This window comes from Chaetura pelagica, unplaced genomic scaffold (assembly GCF_000747805.2).
Source record: "Chaetura pelagica isolate M959 unplaced genomic scaffold, ChaPel_1.0 scaffold159, whole genome shotgun sequence".
NCBI lineage: Eukaryota > Metazoa > Chordata > Aves > Apodiformes > Apodidae > Chaetura > Chaetura pelagica.
In genome coordinates, this window is record NW_009954555.1 from 3,232,174 (window position 1) to 3,246,470 (window position 14,297).

Here is a 14,297-nt window from a genome sequence, read left to right on the forward strand (position 1 = left end):
ATCCTAGGAACTGGGAATGAGGATTTGAAGCTCATCTCTAGGATTGTATATTTGAAATTGCATGCAAATGTCACTTGCTTCTGTCCTGCTGGGTTGGTGGATGTTGAGTTTTCTCTGAGAGCCCAAAGTGGCCTTGAATTGAAAGCAAACTTTCCACCAGGCTTCTAAACCCTGGGGGAGGTTCTTCTTGGTTTTCCATAGAGAGCCTTTGGGGGTTTTTGGGGGTTGCTTTTTGCAGCTTGTCAGGGGGGGTCACACATGCTGTGAAGTTCTGGGCTTGCTCTGACGCAGGCAGGGAAAGCACATGATCAAAAAAAAGGACTTTTGGGGTTGCAACAGGGCCAATGTGTTCCTGACATTTAAAGTGGCTCTTCTGCCTTCAGCGACCAAAAAAAAAAAAAAAGGGGTTGTTTGGGGCTTTTGTAAATCCTCCTCTGGTGGAATCTGTGGAAAAAGAGCAGGCTGGGTCTGCCCTGGTGGTCACTGCAGTGTGGTTGGACAGGTTGGGGTGTTTTGGATCAAGAGGGGTGTCTAGCTGAGGAGTTGTGCTGCTGATGTACAGAGGCTCAGCTTGGAGTGGAGGCACCTCTCTCTCATCTGGCTCTGAAGCTGCCAAAACAGTGGCAGCTGCTGTGAAACTTGGTGTCTGTCTGAGCTGGGTGCTCTGGGAATCTCCTTTGTGCTTTATTTCAGCAGCTGGTGCGTGGAGGGCACAGTGTGCTGGGTGCTGCCCTCCAGTTCTGCCTGCCTTGGAGCTGCTTGAGGGAAGCAAATGGGAAGGAAATGGGGATGGATCAATGGCCTTTGTGTTGAGCATGACCTTGAGGGCTCAGGGGATAAAGGACCCTGGTTATCTCTCTGCTTTTCATCCCCAAAGTGCTCAGAGGCTGTGGGGGTGGGGAGGTGGGGCTGTGAACTGAGCCTTTGTAGGTCTGTAATGGGGTTGGGATGTGGGGAAGGAGCTTTTGAGCCTGGGGCCAAGTGGCAGAAATACAGTTTCTCTTCTGCTGCCTTCTGTGCTGCACAAAGGCTCTTGGTGTCCAGCTGCTGGCCTGGATGGCCGGGGCACTTGGTGTGCCAGCTCCTCTTGGAGAGGAGGCATTGTCATCCCAGGGCTGGCTGGGCTTGGAATTTCACAGCCAGCTTTCATTGCCATCTAATGAGCTCTGCTCCCAGCCCAGCCTGCCAGGCTTTGAAGTCTCTGCCCATGGGACAGCTGGAGCTGGCATTGTCAGGCTGGGGCAGAGCTGTCCTTACCAGATGTGGCAGGAAGAGTTAACTGTGGGTCTCCAAACACCCAGGAGTGCCACTCACTCAGCACGTTGGGTGCTGTCTCCAGGACCTTGTTGTCAAGATGTGTTGGGGATCCAGATGCAGAATTTCACACCTCAGGCCTGTTTGTCAGCCTTTTGCTGGTTTTGTTCTGCTGTTCGTGTGGGATGCTGGTGGTGCTGTGGGTGCTGTCTCTGTTCCCACTCAGCTGGCTGCTGACATGGAGTTGGCAGTGACTGGGCATCACCTCCACGCCAGGCAAAACATCCCAGAAGGGCTGTGTGAGCACAAGGAATTGCTGACACTACATTGACAAAGTCCTCTTCAGCAGCTGGGATGGAGTGGCTGTGGGCATGGCTGGCTGTCAGGGAAGGGTTTGGGGAAGAACCACAGCATCCCCTGAGGCAGATGGAGCCTGGGGTTTGAGGGCCAGATCTTCATCTCCCTCTGAAATCAAGAGGTGGGATCCAGGCAGTACCTGCAGCCCAGGCAAACTAAGCAGGAGATGATTTATTGTAGCTGGGGCTAGATGTCCAACACCATCCAGCTGTTGGGTCTTCCACTGCAGTGCTGTGGTGCTGTGCCCTGCTGCAGAAATGGGGTCAGCCCCACTCCTGAGACCCCCTGTGTCCCAGCTCTTGGTTCACCCTCGTGCAGAGCCCAGTGTGGCACCGGGTGGAGGAGGAACCATCCACCTCCTCTGTGGGACATCACCTGGGAAGCAGAAAGGCTGGCAGCCTACAAGGTGCAGAACTGGTTCTTGGCTGAGTAACCTTGGCCAAGGAGCATCCATCCATCCCTTCTCCTGCTGTGGGAGTGTGGCCAACAGGGGTGGATCCAGGTGGGAGCTGCTGGCCAAGAGGCACCCGGGCTCTGAAGCCCAGGGCTGGCTTTCCATCCTCTCATCCCTACACTCTGCCTTGCCTTCCTTCCTCAGAAGGAACGACGAGGTGACACACATCAAGATCCAGAACACAGGGGACTACTACGACCTGTATGGAGGGGAGAAGTTTGCCACCCTGGCAGAGCTGGTGCAGTACTACACCGAGCAGCACGGGCTGCTGCGGGAGAGGAACAGCAACGTCATCGAGCTCAAGTACCCTCTGAACTGCCAGGACCCCACCTCGGAGAGGTGAGCCACACTCCCTCACAGCTCTCCTGCTGCCTGGGGATGCTGTCTTCTCAGGTAGCTCAGGCCCTACAGCTGCTCCTGGGCTGGGTTTGGGAAGGAGCCCGGCACGGAGTGTCTGGGTGTGATGTAGCTTGAGCTGCACAGTTGGACTTGATGATCCTCAAAGTCTTTGCCAACCAAAGTGATTCTATGGTTTTTGTGTCTGGGATAAGGTTCCCTCAGTGCTCTGTGTGCAGCCATGGCCAGAAGCTGGTGAGGTGCATCAGCAGGGCCCAGAAGCTGATACTTGCTCAGTGTCAGCTTGTGCTAACAAGGTTTCTTCCAGCTTTTAGGCAACTGGGAGTGAAGAATCATGGAATAGTTTGAGTTGGAAGGGACCTTATAGGCCATCTAGTCCCATCCCCCTGCAGTGAGCAGGGACATCTTCAACTCCAGCAAGTTTCTCAGAGCCCTGTCCAACATGAGCAGTGTGAGTCCTTCCCAAAGGGTCCTGCAGGTGAATCCTGGCTTTGGTCTTAAAAGCCATAAAACACCTGGAGGTGACTCTGCCTGCAGAACCGCGGGTAGAGCTGCCCTGAAAGAAGTCTTCTCCCACCCCATCCCAGTCCATGACCTCTGTTCATCCCAGTTGCAAGGGTGGGGATGGCTGACACACTGGGAGGAGCTGCTTGCCCTGGGCTGCTTCAGGATGTTTCCACAACCAGTTAGTGACTTGCTTTCCTCCCCTTTCTTTGTGACACTCCAGTGACCCCCTTTTTCCTGTTCCTCCCCCCTCCTGTTTCCCCAGGGTCAGATGCAGCAGCTGCCACGGGGGGAGCAAAGGGGGAGGCTTTGCCAGGCAATGCCCAAGCAGGTCCCTCATTCACTTGGGAGGGTCATATGAAGCTGTGACTGGTCTCAGTTCCTGAAATGGAGCAGAGACTCTCCCCTCGTGAGCCAGCTGGGAAGTCCCTCCAGCCCATGTGCTCTCTTGCTGCCAGGGAGGTTTCTTTGCTCGTTCCAGGGCTCAGGGTGAAGCAGAAGCTCTGGGAACATGGAAAGCCCCTTCAGCTGGGTTTCCCCCTCCTGTCCTGCCAAGGAAAGCCTGGCTTGGCAAGGAGGCTCCATAAAGGTCTCAGCTCCAGACCACACATCTGGTGGGATCAGGGAGAAGGGAGGAAAAAGGGTCCCAGCCCTCTCATTCCGTGACACACTGATGGGGGCAGAAGGCAGCAGGATGTGTCGGTGTTTGCAGGGTCTGGGCCTGAAGATCCTGCTGAGCTGGGGCTCAGCATCACCCTCTGCTCTTCTGTAAACTTTGTCCTCCAGGCCCACGTTGCTGAGAGGTGACGTGAGGCTGTTGCAGTGCCCTGCAGGGTTATTCTGAGCCTCTCTGGGTCCCTGGCAGGCCAGGAGCCAGCACCAACTTCCAACTGGGACCTGTGGCCTCTGCCCAGAGCCACTGAGCCACATCAAGCCACTGAGGCTTGATGGAGGGTGGGGATTTGAAGGCTCTGAGGCAAAAAAAACCCCAACTCTGCTTCCCTCCAGGCTGCTCCTTGTCTCTGTGGAGGGCAGGAGCAGGGTGCTGTGCCCCAGGTGGCTGCTCTGAGAGGTGTTTGCTGAGCTGGTGTGTCCCAAAGCCAGGTGAGCTCCAGCCACAGCACCCAGCACTCAGAGGCTGTGGTTGGGCAGGTTGTTGGGTGCTTGAACCCAAGGTCTGGTGGCAAGGTTGCTACAGGCTTCTGGCCAGGTGGGTTCAGAGAGAACCTGCGTTTCCCTGGGGCTGCAGAGCCAGAGAAAGGGTTGAGAGAGGTGAGGTGGAGAAGCAGGGGCAGGTGCACTCAAGGTGTGCACAGAGAGAGAGCTGGGGCATCTCGTGGCCACCCAGCAGGGCTTGGGAAGAGCTGAACACACATGGTGGTGGTCACTGCCCAGGGACGTGGCTGTGAGCAGGGCTGAGGAGGGAGAAGCCCCCTGGGCACCTGGTTTTGCCCCTCCAGGTGCAGCTGCTTCTATTCTCCCCCAGCCAGATCTGAGTGAGGGTTTGAGAGCTGGGAGGACCTTTCTGAAAATTCTCTGTGTCAAAGCACCTTGTTCCTGGCCAGGGCTGCCCACGCTCATGGCTGGTGCTGTCTGACTGCAGCCTGCTGCCTCCAACAGGCTTTTCCCTTAAGTGTGAAAAGGTAAAGGACAACACAGCTATCTTCAAGTAAGAGTAGTGTCTCTCACAGCTTCCTCAGAGCCCTGGCAGCTCTTGTCACCCCTCACGTGGCAGCTCCATGCTCTGGTGCCATTTCCCATGTGGCTGGAGGGCTGAGCCAAGTCCTGACGCCGCCAACCTCGGGACAGGGTATTGATGTGACATTGCCAAGGGCTGGAGGAAAGTCACTGGGGCCTGTTGCTAAAATAACTCAAGCTGGTGTCAGGCCAGCGGGTGAAGAAGTTGGGTTGGGAGCCTGGAAATGGGTTTCCCATGAAGACCATCCCAGTGTAGCTCGTGTCCCAGGGCAGCGCCGTGTGTGTTTCTGAGCTAACCTTGCTCTCCTCCTGCTCCCCCAAGGTGGTACCATGGGCACCTCACTGGCAAGGAGGCAGAGAAGCTCCTGACAGAGAAGGGGAAGCCAGGGAGCTTCCTGGTGAGGGAGAGCCAGAGCAAACCAGGAGACTTTGTCTTGTCAGTGCTGACCAACGAGGATAAGATGGAGACTGGGGATCGGAAACCGCACGTGACCCACGTGATGATCCATTACCAGGTGGGGAAGGGACCATCCCTGCTCCCCCTGCCCTGGGTGCTGGGTGGGGGGCCCAGCTGGGTGCCCTGTGTTCAGGTCTCACCGTGGGTTTTGTCACCTTGTCCCCCCAGCCCGACGGGAAGTACGACGTGGGGGGGGGAGAGAGGTTTGACACCCTCACAGACCTGGTGGAGCACTATAAGAAAAACCCCATGGTGGAGAAATCTGGAGCTGTGGTTCATCTGAAGCAGGTGAGAGCTGCTTGGGCACGTGTGTTTTGGTTCTGTGCACAGATCTGCCTCTGCTCTTGGAGAGCTCTGTGGCTCCAAAACAACCCCCTGGCTACTTGGCATGCTTGCTCAGGGTCACGCTTGCCACTCCCTGGCCCCACAATCAAGGCCTCAGGAATGAACCCAACTCCTGGCAGTGCCCTTAGGGATTTGGGGACTGTTTATTCAAGGAGAACGTTCTCTGTCTTTCTGTCCCTGAAAGTGATTTCTGTTCCATCTGTCTTGCAGCCCTTCAATGCCACGCGCATCAACGCAGCCAACATTGAGAACAGGGTGAAGGAGCTGAACAAAATGGCAGATCACAGTGAGAAGGCCAAGCAAGGGTTCTGGGAAGAGTTTGAGGTACAGGATGCTCCTGTGCTCTGTCCTGCTTGTAACTGTGGGTGAAAAGACTCATATTTGCATGGGAGTGTTGTGATTTCCCAGCTCCAGGGACGTCTTCTTAACACTCTTGCTTCTTTCCTTGTTTCTGGTGTTCAACTGAGCTGCTTCCTGGTCCTTTTTCTCATTGCTTTTCCTCATGTCTGAGGCAGTTTCTCCTTCCTCATCCTAGAACTGCCTACCTCTTGTTCCCTGCAGGGATTTCTGCCTCCTCCCCCATTAACTCTCTCCTCAAGCTGCTTCTTGGCTCCCTTTCCCTTCCTGCCGGCGCTCCCTCTGCTCTTCTCAGCAGTAGGAAGCCAAGGGGCTTGTCAAAAGAGCCCTTCCTTTGCCTCCAACTCTCCTTATCTGCCCAGAACAGTTTGTTCTTGTGTTCTCTGCTCCACAGATGTTGCAGCAGCAGGAGTGCAAGCTCCTCTACCCCAGGAAGGAGGGACAACGTCCAGAGAATAAGGCAAAGAATCGCTACAAGAACATCCTCCCCTGTAAGGAGACACTGAACACTGGCTTGGTTTTGTTATCTCCACCACCATTTCTGCAGCCTTCCCTGGGGCCAGTTAACCCTGCAGAGCCTTCTGATCCTAGCCACGCTGGGCAGAGGTCTGCAGGGAAGTGGTCCAGCTAGTTCATGGCCTTCTCCATCCCCTTTCTAACCTGGTTCTTCCCTTCTGCGTGGGAAACAAGTGGGAAATCCTCTTTGTGCTGTGAGTCCCAATCTGGTGCAGATCCCAAGTGTAGCTCAGAAGCCATGGGGAGCCAGAGCCTCCCAAGGGAACTTGAGCTGAGGAGAGCCTGCAACACTCCCTGCCACGGCTAGCCATCTGTGTTGCTAGCAATCTGTGTTGCTAGCCTGGCCACACAGCTGTGGGACAGGTAGTGTGGGCTGCTGCTGCCACGAGGGGAGCATTTTACAGCACCTTCAGCAGCAGCTGCCTGGGTGGCTTCATAGCAAGGGCCTCCTGGCAGCCCCTGTGCCCTGCAGTGGAGCCCACCCGTGCTCCTGAGTGGCTCCTCTCTTCATTCTGGGCTGTCTTCTCCCTCCCAGTTGATACCACCCGGGTGGCACTCCGGGACGTGGACCAGAGCGTGCCTGGCTCAGACTACATCAATGCCAACTATATCAAGGTACTTGGGAGAGGGGGAAGGTGCCACGTGGGGGCTGTTCCCACCCTGCTGCTTTGCTCCTGCTGGGTGGGTGGGTGGGCTGGTTTAAGTCTTTGAGGGAATGACCTGTCAGGACCAATATCTTTCACTGGCTCCAGGCCAAACACTGCATTTTTCTACTGTATCCCAAAAGATCTCCTCATTCTATCACGTCCTGTTTGCCCCTATCTAAGGGTTTATCTCAATCCCAACCTCTCCTTCCCTGCTCAGGAGGTCCTAGGGGACTGACTCAGAGTCTCTATCATTGACCATTATCTCAGAGGTGAAATCATAGCTGTCATATGTAGCCTGAGAGCTGCTTGAAGCTGTATTTCCAGCAGTGCTGCTCTGGCACTTAAGCACCAGCCTTTGAGAAACCTTCAAGGTGGCTTCATTCCAGCCATGTCCACCTGCAGCTTGTGCAGCTGCCTGCTGGCAGGAGGCTGTGGGGCAGTAATGTGCCTTGCAGCAGCATGAAGGTCCCTGGAGGCAGCCAGACCATTTTGCTGGCGACATTTGGAGCTCATGGTGAGAGAGATTCATGTCCATGGGTCTGAGGAATGAAGCAAAATCAGCTCAGAAACCCAGCAGGGCAAGGTCTGCCAACTTGATGATCTTCAGGGCCTTTTCCAGCCAGAATTATTCCATGATTCTATGACTTTGCTGCTAAAGGTGCCCTAAAGCAACTCTCAGTTCCTTACTCCAGTCTCACTGGCTTTTTTTCCCCCCTCAGAGCATCCCAGAAGATGGAAGGAACTCAGAGCACTGCAAGGTCTACATTGCCACCCAGGGCTGCCTGCAGACCACGGTGAATGACTTCTGGGCCATGGTTTATCAGGAGAACAGCCATGTCATTGTCATGACAACCAAGGAGGTGGAGCGGGGCAGGGTGAGCACCTGTAGGAGCTGCCCCCACACCTGAAGGTTACCTGCTGTGCTGCTGGCTGTGTTTAGTGACATGGTCTCTGCTCAGGTGTCATTGCTCCTCTGCCTTCTCATGTTGCTTCATCTCACCTTGATGGAAGAAACGTTCTGCTTTGCTCTGCCCCACCAGTGCCCCCAGCCCCACCAGTGCCCCCAGCCCCACCAATACTGGGGGGGTGTCCCTCCTGTGACTCAGTTCAGGGCTCTGTGGGATGGCAGGTGACAGAGAAACAGCGTGTGTGTCACAGCCAAGCTGGAAAGTGCTGGGGGGAGGCACTGCAAGCTGAGTGTGAGAGGGACAGCAGTGATTCTGCAGCCTGTCTGGGTCCCACCTGTCCCCCTTGTACTGGGAGTCAGTGGGGAGGAGCCCAGGAACAGGGTGGAATACCTGCCCTAGGAAAAAGAGGTGCTAATGATGGTTGGCACCAGGAGTTGGGCTGAAGGGGGGAGGCTGGTGCAGCAGTGGAGTGGGCAGCTCTGCTCTCCAGCTGCCTTCTGTGTTGAGGGCAGGAGGGTGCAGGCAGGCTGGGCAGCTCCTGGGGATGGAGACTGGGCTGGAGAGTGAGGCAGTGAGCAGAGCACCAAGCTCAAGTGCTGCAGGTCAAGACCGTGCCTTTGGCAAGGTGTGTCTGGCTGAGGAGGGAGGTTCCCCAAGGGATCCCATCCCTGGAATGGGAATGACCCTTCCTGGTAGATCCCCAGTCTGGAGTGGGAATGACCCTTCCTGGTAGATCCCCGGTCAGACGGGAACTCTCCGTGTCTTCCCACCTCTTCCCACCCCCATGCGGGGCCGGGAACCATCACAGCACCCCCGGGCAAGGGGTGAGGGGCTTTCACCTCCACTCAGGAGCCCCCCGGGGGTGTCCCTGCAGAACAAATGCTTCAGGTACTGGCCGGACAAGGGCTGCAGCCGGGAGTACGGCGGGATCCGCGTGCGGAACGGCGGGGAGCGTGAGGCCCAGGGCTACTACCTGCGGGAGCTGGAGGTGCTGCGGGCTGGGCAGGTGAGCTGGGGGGTCCTGGGCTGGGCTCCTCTGGCTCTGGGGGTCATGCTCAGCTTTGGCTGCAGCTGTTTCCTGGGTCATACTCTGGTTTATGTGTCGTTCTCCATTTGATACGGAACGATGCGCTTAATTGGTGGTATCTGATGTCAAAGCTGGGGCCAAGAACTGAAGCAGTGGGGCCTTTATATATATATAAAAAAGAAGTTTATTATAACTTGTATATATCTATAAAATTAGCTTCTATATAAATATAAAGCATTCATGGTATTTTTGTATATATATGTATATATACACACACACACACCTGGTCTAGGTGGGTGATGTCCCTGCTCTCACAGCAGGGAGGTTGGAACCTCAGGCTCTTCCAGTTCCCTTCCAATTTCCACCATTCTGTGATTCTGTGTAAAATTAACTTAATTTACAAATACATATAATTAACTTAATGTGGCCCAGTGGGCCTATTATACACACATATATATGTATATAAAGTTAATATAACTTTTATGTATATATTTAACCTATATATAGAATTGACTTAGAATAACTTCTATATCTATATACACTTAACCTGGGTGTATGGATATAAAGTTAATATAACTTTCTGTATTTTTTTAACCTATATATAGAATTCACCTAAAATAACTTCTATAGGTATACACACTTAACCTGGATAGATGTTTATAAAGTTAATATGATTTATATTTATATTTAACCTATATATAGAATTGATTTAAAATAACTTCTATATGTATATACAATTAACCTGGATGTATGTTTATAAAATGAATGTTTTTTAATATATTTTAATCTATATATAGAATTGATTTAAAATAACTTTTCTATGTATATACACTTAACCTGTATATATGTTTATAAAGTTAATATAGCTTTTATATTTTTTTAACTTATATCTAGAATTTGTTTAAAATAACTTTATGTATATGCACTTTATATATATAGAATTGATCTTTACATATATAGAATTGATCAGCTTATATATAATATATATACTAAACAGTTATGTATCTATAATTAACTTACATTACAAATATAGATACAGAATTAACTGAGTGGCCCCCACGGCTGAAGTTCTGGGCCCCTTTGCCCCGGGTTTGGTCAAAGTCAGGGAAGGTGAAGGTTCGTGGCAGGGTGTTGCTGAGGGTGCTGGCTCTGTGCTCCCTGCAGGACGAGCAGCCAAGGCTGGTGAAGCACTACCAGTACTTCAGCTGGCCCGACCACGGGGTGCCCAACGAGCCCGGGGGGGTTCTCAGCTTTCTGGACCAAGTGAATCGGGCTCAGCGGAGCATCCCAGGCACGGGGCCCATCGTGGTGCACTGCAGGTAGGAGCTGCTGGCACAGGGGACATGCCTCCACCCCCCAGCCCTGCAGTGGGAATGGGTGGTAAAAACCTGGGGCTCTTTGTTCCTTCCACTTGTGAGCTGCTGGTGGGCGAGGAGGGGGTGAGGATCCAGGTGGGGAAATGCAGCTCCAGGGATGAGCAGGCCTGGTGGGGAGCTGGTAGCTCTGCTGCAGCCTGGGAGGTTCTCATCTCCTCAAGGTCAGCATTTCATAGAACACTTGCAGGGCTGGAGCCTCCACAACTTCCTTGGGCAACCTGTTCCAGTGTCTCACCACCCTCAGAGAGAAGAATTCCCTCCTGATGTCTAAGGGCAAGGAGGGGCATGTCCTTGGCTGACAGCAGTCATCCCAAACTTGCCCAGGATGGGCCAGGCTGGCAGATGAGAGGTGGAGCTGGGCTGGCCAACTCTGTTTCCTCCTGCACTTACTTGTTTTTTTTCTAATTTTTCCCTTTCCAGTGCTGGAATAGGACGCACAGGAACCATCATAGTGATAGACATCCTGGTGGATATTATCCACAGGCAAGGTATGTCTCACTGTCTGCCTGGTGGCTTTCACCTCTGACCACTGGTGGGATAACCCTGCTCTTGTGCAAGTGGTGGGGACGTGCTCCTCAAGCAGTGGGTTTGGCTGGTCCATGGAAGCAGTGGGCACAGGCTCAGCCTGGATGCAGGGGGAGAAGGGCTTTTGTGCTCTGCCCAGTTCCCTCTTTCTCTGTGGGCCAAGAAGTGGAGCTTTATCATCACAAAATGTGAACCCTCCCCAAACTGGAGTGCACCTGGACAGGCCCCTAGTAAGGGACAGGTTTTCAGCAGCACAGCAGAGTCTTCTCCTTGGAGCCAGGATTTTAAGGTCTCCTGGACAACCTGCTTTTATTGAGGGTGGGGTGAAACAGGTTCAGTAAGGGTGCCACTCCAGTAGCCCTTCTGGAAAGAAGTCCCCCAGACTCTTCTGTGTAGAAGGGCTGTGACCCTTACCTGAAATTGCAGAGTTCTGTGGCTGTCTCTGGGTCTGCTCTAGACCCTCTTCAGCAATGATTGCATCTGTCTCCTAAACCAGGCAAGGGTGGTAAGTCTGGATCTGCAGGAAGTGGCTACAGAACAGACCTAGTCCCCCCTTCCCTTGCTCCTCCCTCAGCCATTTCCAGGCAAAGGAAATTAAAGAAATAACAACATTTCAAAACACATTTCAAAACCTCCTGTGCACAGAGATGCACCAGATCCTTTCACAGCATCCCAGGGCTTTGCTGCCACTGTGTTCAGCCAGAGCCTGAAAACTTTGGACGTCGTCTTGATAAAAGAATTTTTCAACTGATTTTTTTTTTCCCCCCCCCTCCCTAAACCTCTGGCTCTGGAGCAGGTCTGGACTGTGACATTGACATCCCCAAGACCATCCAGATGGTGCGGAGGCAGCGCTCGGGCATGGTGCAGACAGAGGCTCAGTACAAGTTTGTCTACATGGCTGTTCAGCAGTACATCGAGGCTGAGCAGAAGAGGCTGGAGGAAGAGCAGGTGGGTCCCCTTGGGCTTGGCTGGAAAAGCAAGGGGCAGAACAGGAGGGTGACCATGAGCCAGCAGTGTGTGCTGGTGGCCAAGAAGGCCTCCTGGGGTGGGTTAGAAAGGGGGTGGTTAGTAGGTCAAGGGAGGTTCTTCTCCCACTCTGTTCTGCATTGATGAGGCCGCATCTGGGATATTGTGTCCAGTTCTGGGCCCCTCAGTTCAGGAAGGACAGGGAACTGCTTGAAAGAGCCCAGGGCAGAGCCACAGAGATGCTGGAGGGAGGGGAACATCTCCCTGCTGAGGAAAGGCTGAGGGAGCTGGGTCTCTTTAGCTTGGAGAAAAGGAGACTGAGGGGCCACCTCATCCATGGGCACAAATCTGTTCAGGGCAGTGTCAGGAGGACAGAGCCAGGCTTTGTGCAGTGATGTCCAGTGACAGGACAAGGGGCAATGGGTGCAAACTGGAGCACAGGAGGCTCCATGTAAACATCAGGAAGAACTTCTTTGCTGTGAGAGTGACAGAGCCCTGAGACAGGCTGCCCAGAGAGGCTGTGGAGTCTCCTTCTCTGGAGACATTCAAACCCACCTGGATCCTGTGTGATGTGCTCTGGGTGCCCCTGCTCTGGGAGGGGGGTTGGCCTGGGGGATCTTCCCAGCTCCCTTCCAACCCCTGGGATGCTGTGATGCTGTGAACTTCCACCTTCTCCCTGGAGCTCCACTGCTGCTGTGAATGCATGGGAATAAACCCATGGCCACTGCTCTCTGCTGGCAGCCAGGATCTTGCAAGGCTTTCTGGTGTGTCTGCTTCGAGTGGGGGTTGATTGTCCCTGCTTTCTCTTTCAGAGGAGTAAAAGGAAGGAGCGAGACTACCTGAATATTGGTTACCCCCCCATGGAAAAAGGCAGAGCCAAAGGGCAGCCCCCCTCACCACGGGCCCAGTCTGTGTAAGTTCAATGTCCCTCTGCAGGGCTAAGAACTTGTGTCACAGCAGAAAGAGCACCTTGAGCAGAGGTCCCAGTGTTTATCCCTGGCCAGCCTGCCCCATTCCTGAAACCAGTTCCTGGCTGTCCTGTGGAAAGGGCTAAAAATGAGCAGGGGATCCCACCCCACTGTCAGCAGTGGTGGCAGCAGCTCACCCTGCTTGTGTGCTACCCCAGCCCCCCTGGAAGTGTTCAAGGCCAGGTTGGATGGGGCTTGGAGCAACCTGGTCTGGTGGGAGGTTGAAGCTGAATTTGAATGTAGGAGGGACAGCCCAGCCAGAGGGAGACAAAACAGAGTGGAGAACAAGGGATGATAAACCCAGTCTGCAAGGCTGGGGAGGGAAAAAGGAAGCTTGGCTGGACCATTGCCTGCTTCCCACCAGCCTCTGGGAAGAGATCCTGAGCAGTGAGGCTGTTCATAACCAGGCTTCATTTCTTGGCAGGGCTGAGGATGAGTCAGCTTCCCTCTACGAGAACCTGAACATCAAAAGCCCAAAGGTTTCAGGGATGAGTAACACGGGGCGATAAAGGATGCGGGGGTGAAGCTGTGTGTGCAGGTAGGAATGCTCCCCTGGATCATCCCAGAGTGTCACCACGCTCTGTTTACATCAGCTTTGCTTCAGCTGGGGGCTGGGTGGCTCTGGCTGTGCCAGGGGGGGCAGCTGGGGCTGTTTGATGGAGCTGAAGAAACGTGGCTGTGTCCTGCTGGGGGCAGAGCAGGGGGCAGAAGGTCTCAGCAGGAAAACACCTTTATAATGTGACCACCAGGACAGGGGTGGGGGGAGATTGACCTTTTGGGCTGGTTGTCAGGAAGTTCTGAGGCTCAGAGAGGAGCTGCTCTGTGTGCAGAGACACTGGGAGGGGAGTCTCAGCTCTGTCACCTCATCCCTGCCCTTTTCTCCCCGTTACAAGCCAAGCCACCCCTCTTCTTTTGGAATGCAGGTGTTACAGTGTTGATGTCCACCCTTCCCACATCCTACAAGTGTGGACAATGTTTTTTTTGCCCATCTTGCCTTCCCCAAGCACCTTGGATTCAGAGAGGAACCAGAAGCTGGCCATGAGAAGCAAGCAGAGTCTGTGCCTTAAGAACACGCCTCGACCTAACTTCTGCATGAGAAGGATCTTCTGTTCTCCCCTGTGTTGATATTTATGTGGAAGTGCCTCTGGACATTCATTAGGGCTTCATGGCTCAGTTCTAATTTTCTTCTTCCTTGTTTTTTTAATTTAAGATTCTGTTTTTTACACACAACCTGTTCCAAGGAGCAGCCATGACTGCCTGCTTAGGAGCTTTCCCAGGGTTGTCCACTTAGGGCATTAGGAAAAGGTTAGTACACTTGAATGTTTTCATTAGGTCAGTCATTTCTAAACTAGAAGTGTTTTTAGCCTAAATCCTGGAGTCACCTTGCTGCCTGTGAGGGTGAGAAATAGAGAGCACTGCCTGGACTTGGGTATCTGCTCCTCTGTTGATTCTCCTTCCCACACTGCCCTTTGGCTGTGCCAGTTCTAGATGTCTATGCAACCCTGCTGGGGCACCCAGAGCATCCCCTGCTGCTGGGGCACCCAGAGCATCCCCTGCTGCTGGGGCACCCAGAGCAGCCCC

General features: G+C 53.6%; 1 protein-coding gene across 1 annotated transcript in view; it reads left to right on the forward strand.

Moving 5' to 3' along the window:
* LOC104395555 (tyrosine-protein phosphatase non-receptor type 11-like) overlaps positions 1-13,225 on the forward strand; it is a 21,120-nt gene extending 7,895 nt beyond the window's left edge. Inside the window, exons 3-15 of the mRNA XM_010005261.1 lie at positions 2,210-2,404; positions 4,947-5,139; positions 5,250-5,369; positions 5,637-5,750; positions 6,178-6,274; positions 6,835-6,914; positions 7,666-7,821; positions 8,729-8,860; positions 10,046-10,200; positions 10,678-10,745; positions 11,579-11,730; positions 12,561-12,661; positions 13,141-13,225. Of these exons, the coding sequence (XP_010003563.1) occupies positions 2,210-2,404; positions 4,947-5,139; positions 5,250-5,369; positions 5,637-5,750; positions 6,178-6,274; positions 6,835-6,914; positions 7,666-7,821; positions 8,729-8,860; positions 10,046-10,200; positions 10,678-10,745; positions 11,579-11,730; positions 12,561-12,661; positions 13,141-13,225 (1,648 nt within the window). The remainder of the gene's footprint in view (positions 1-2,209; positions 2,405-4,946; positions 5,140-5,249; positions 5,370-5,636; positions 5,751-6,177; positions 6,275-6,834; positions 6,915-7,665; positions 7,822-8,728; positions 8,861-10,045; positions 10,201-10,677; positions 10,746-11,578; positions 11,731-12,560; positions 12,662-13,140) is intronic.
* Positions 13,226-14,297: the final 1,072 nt, after the last annotated feature.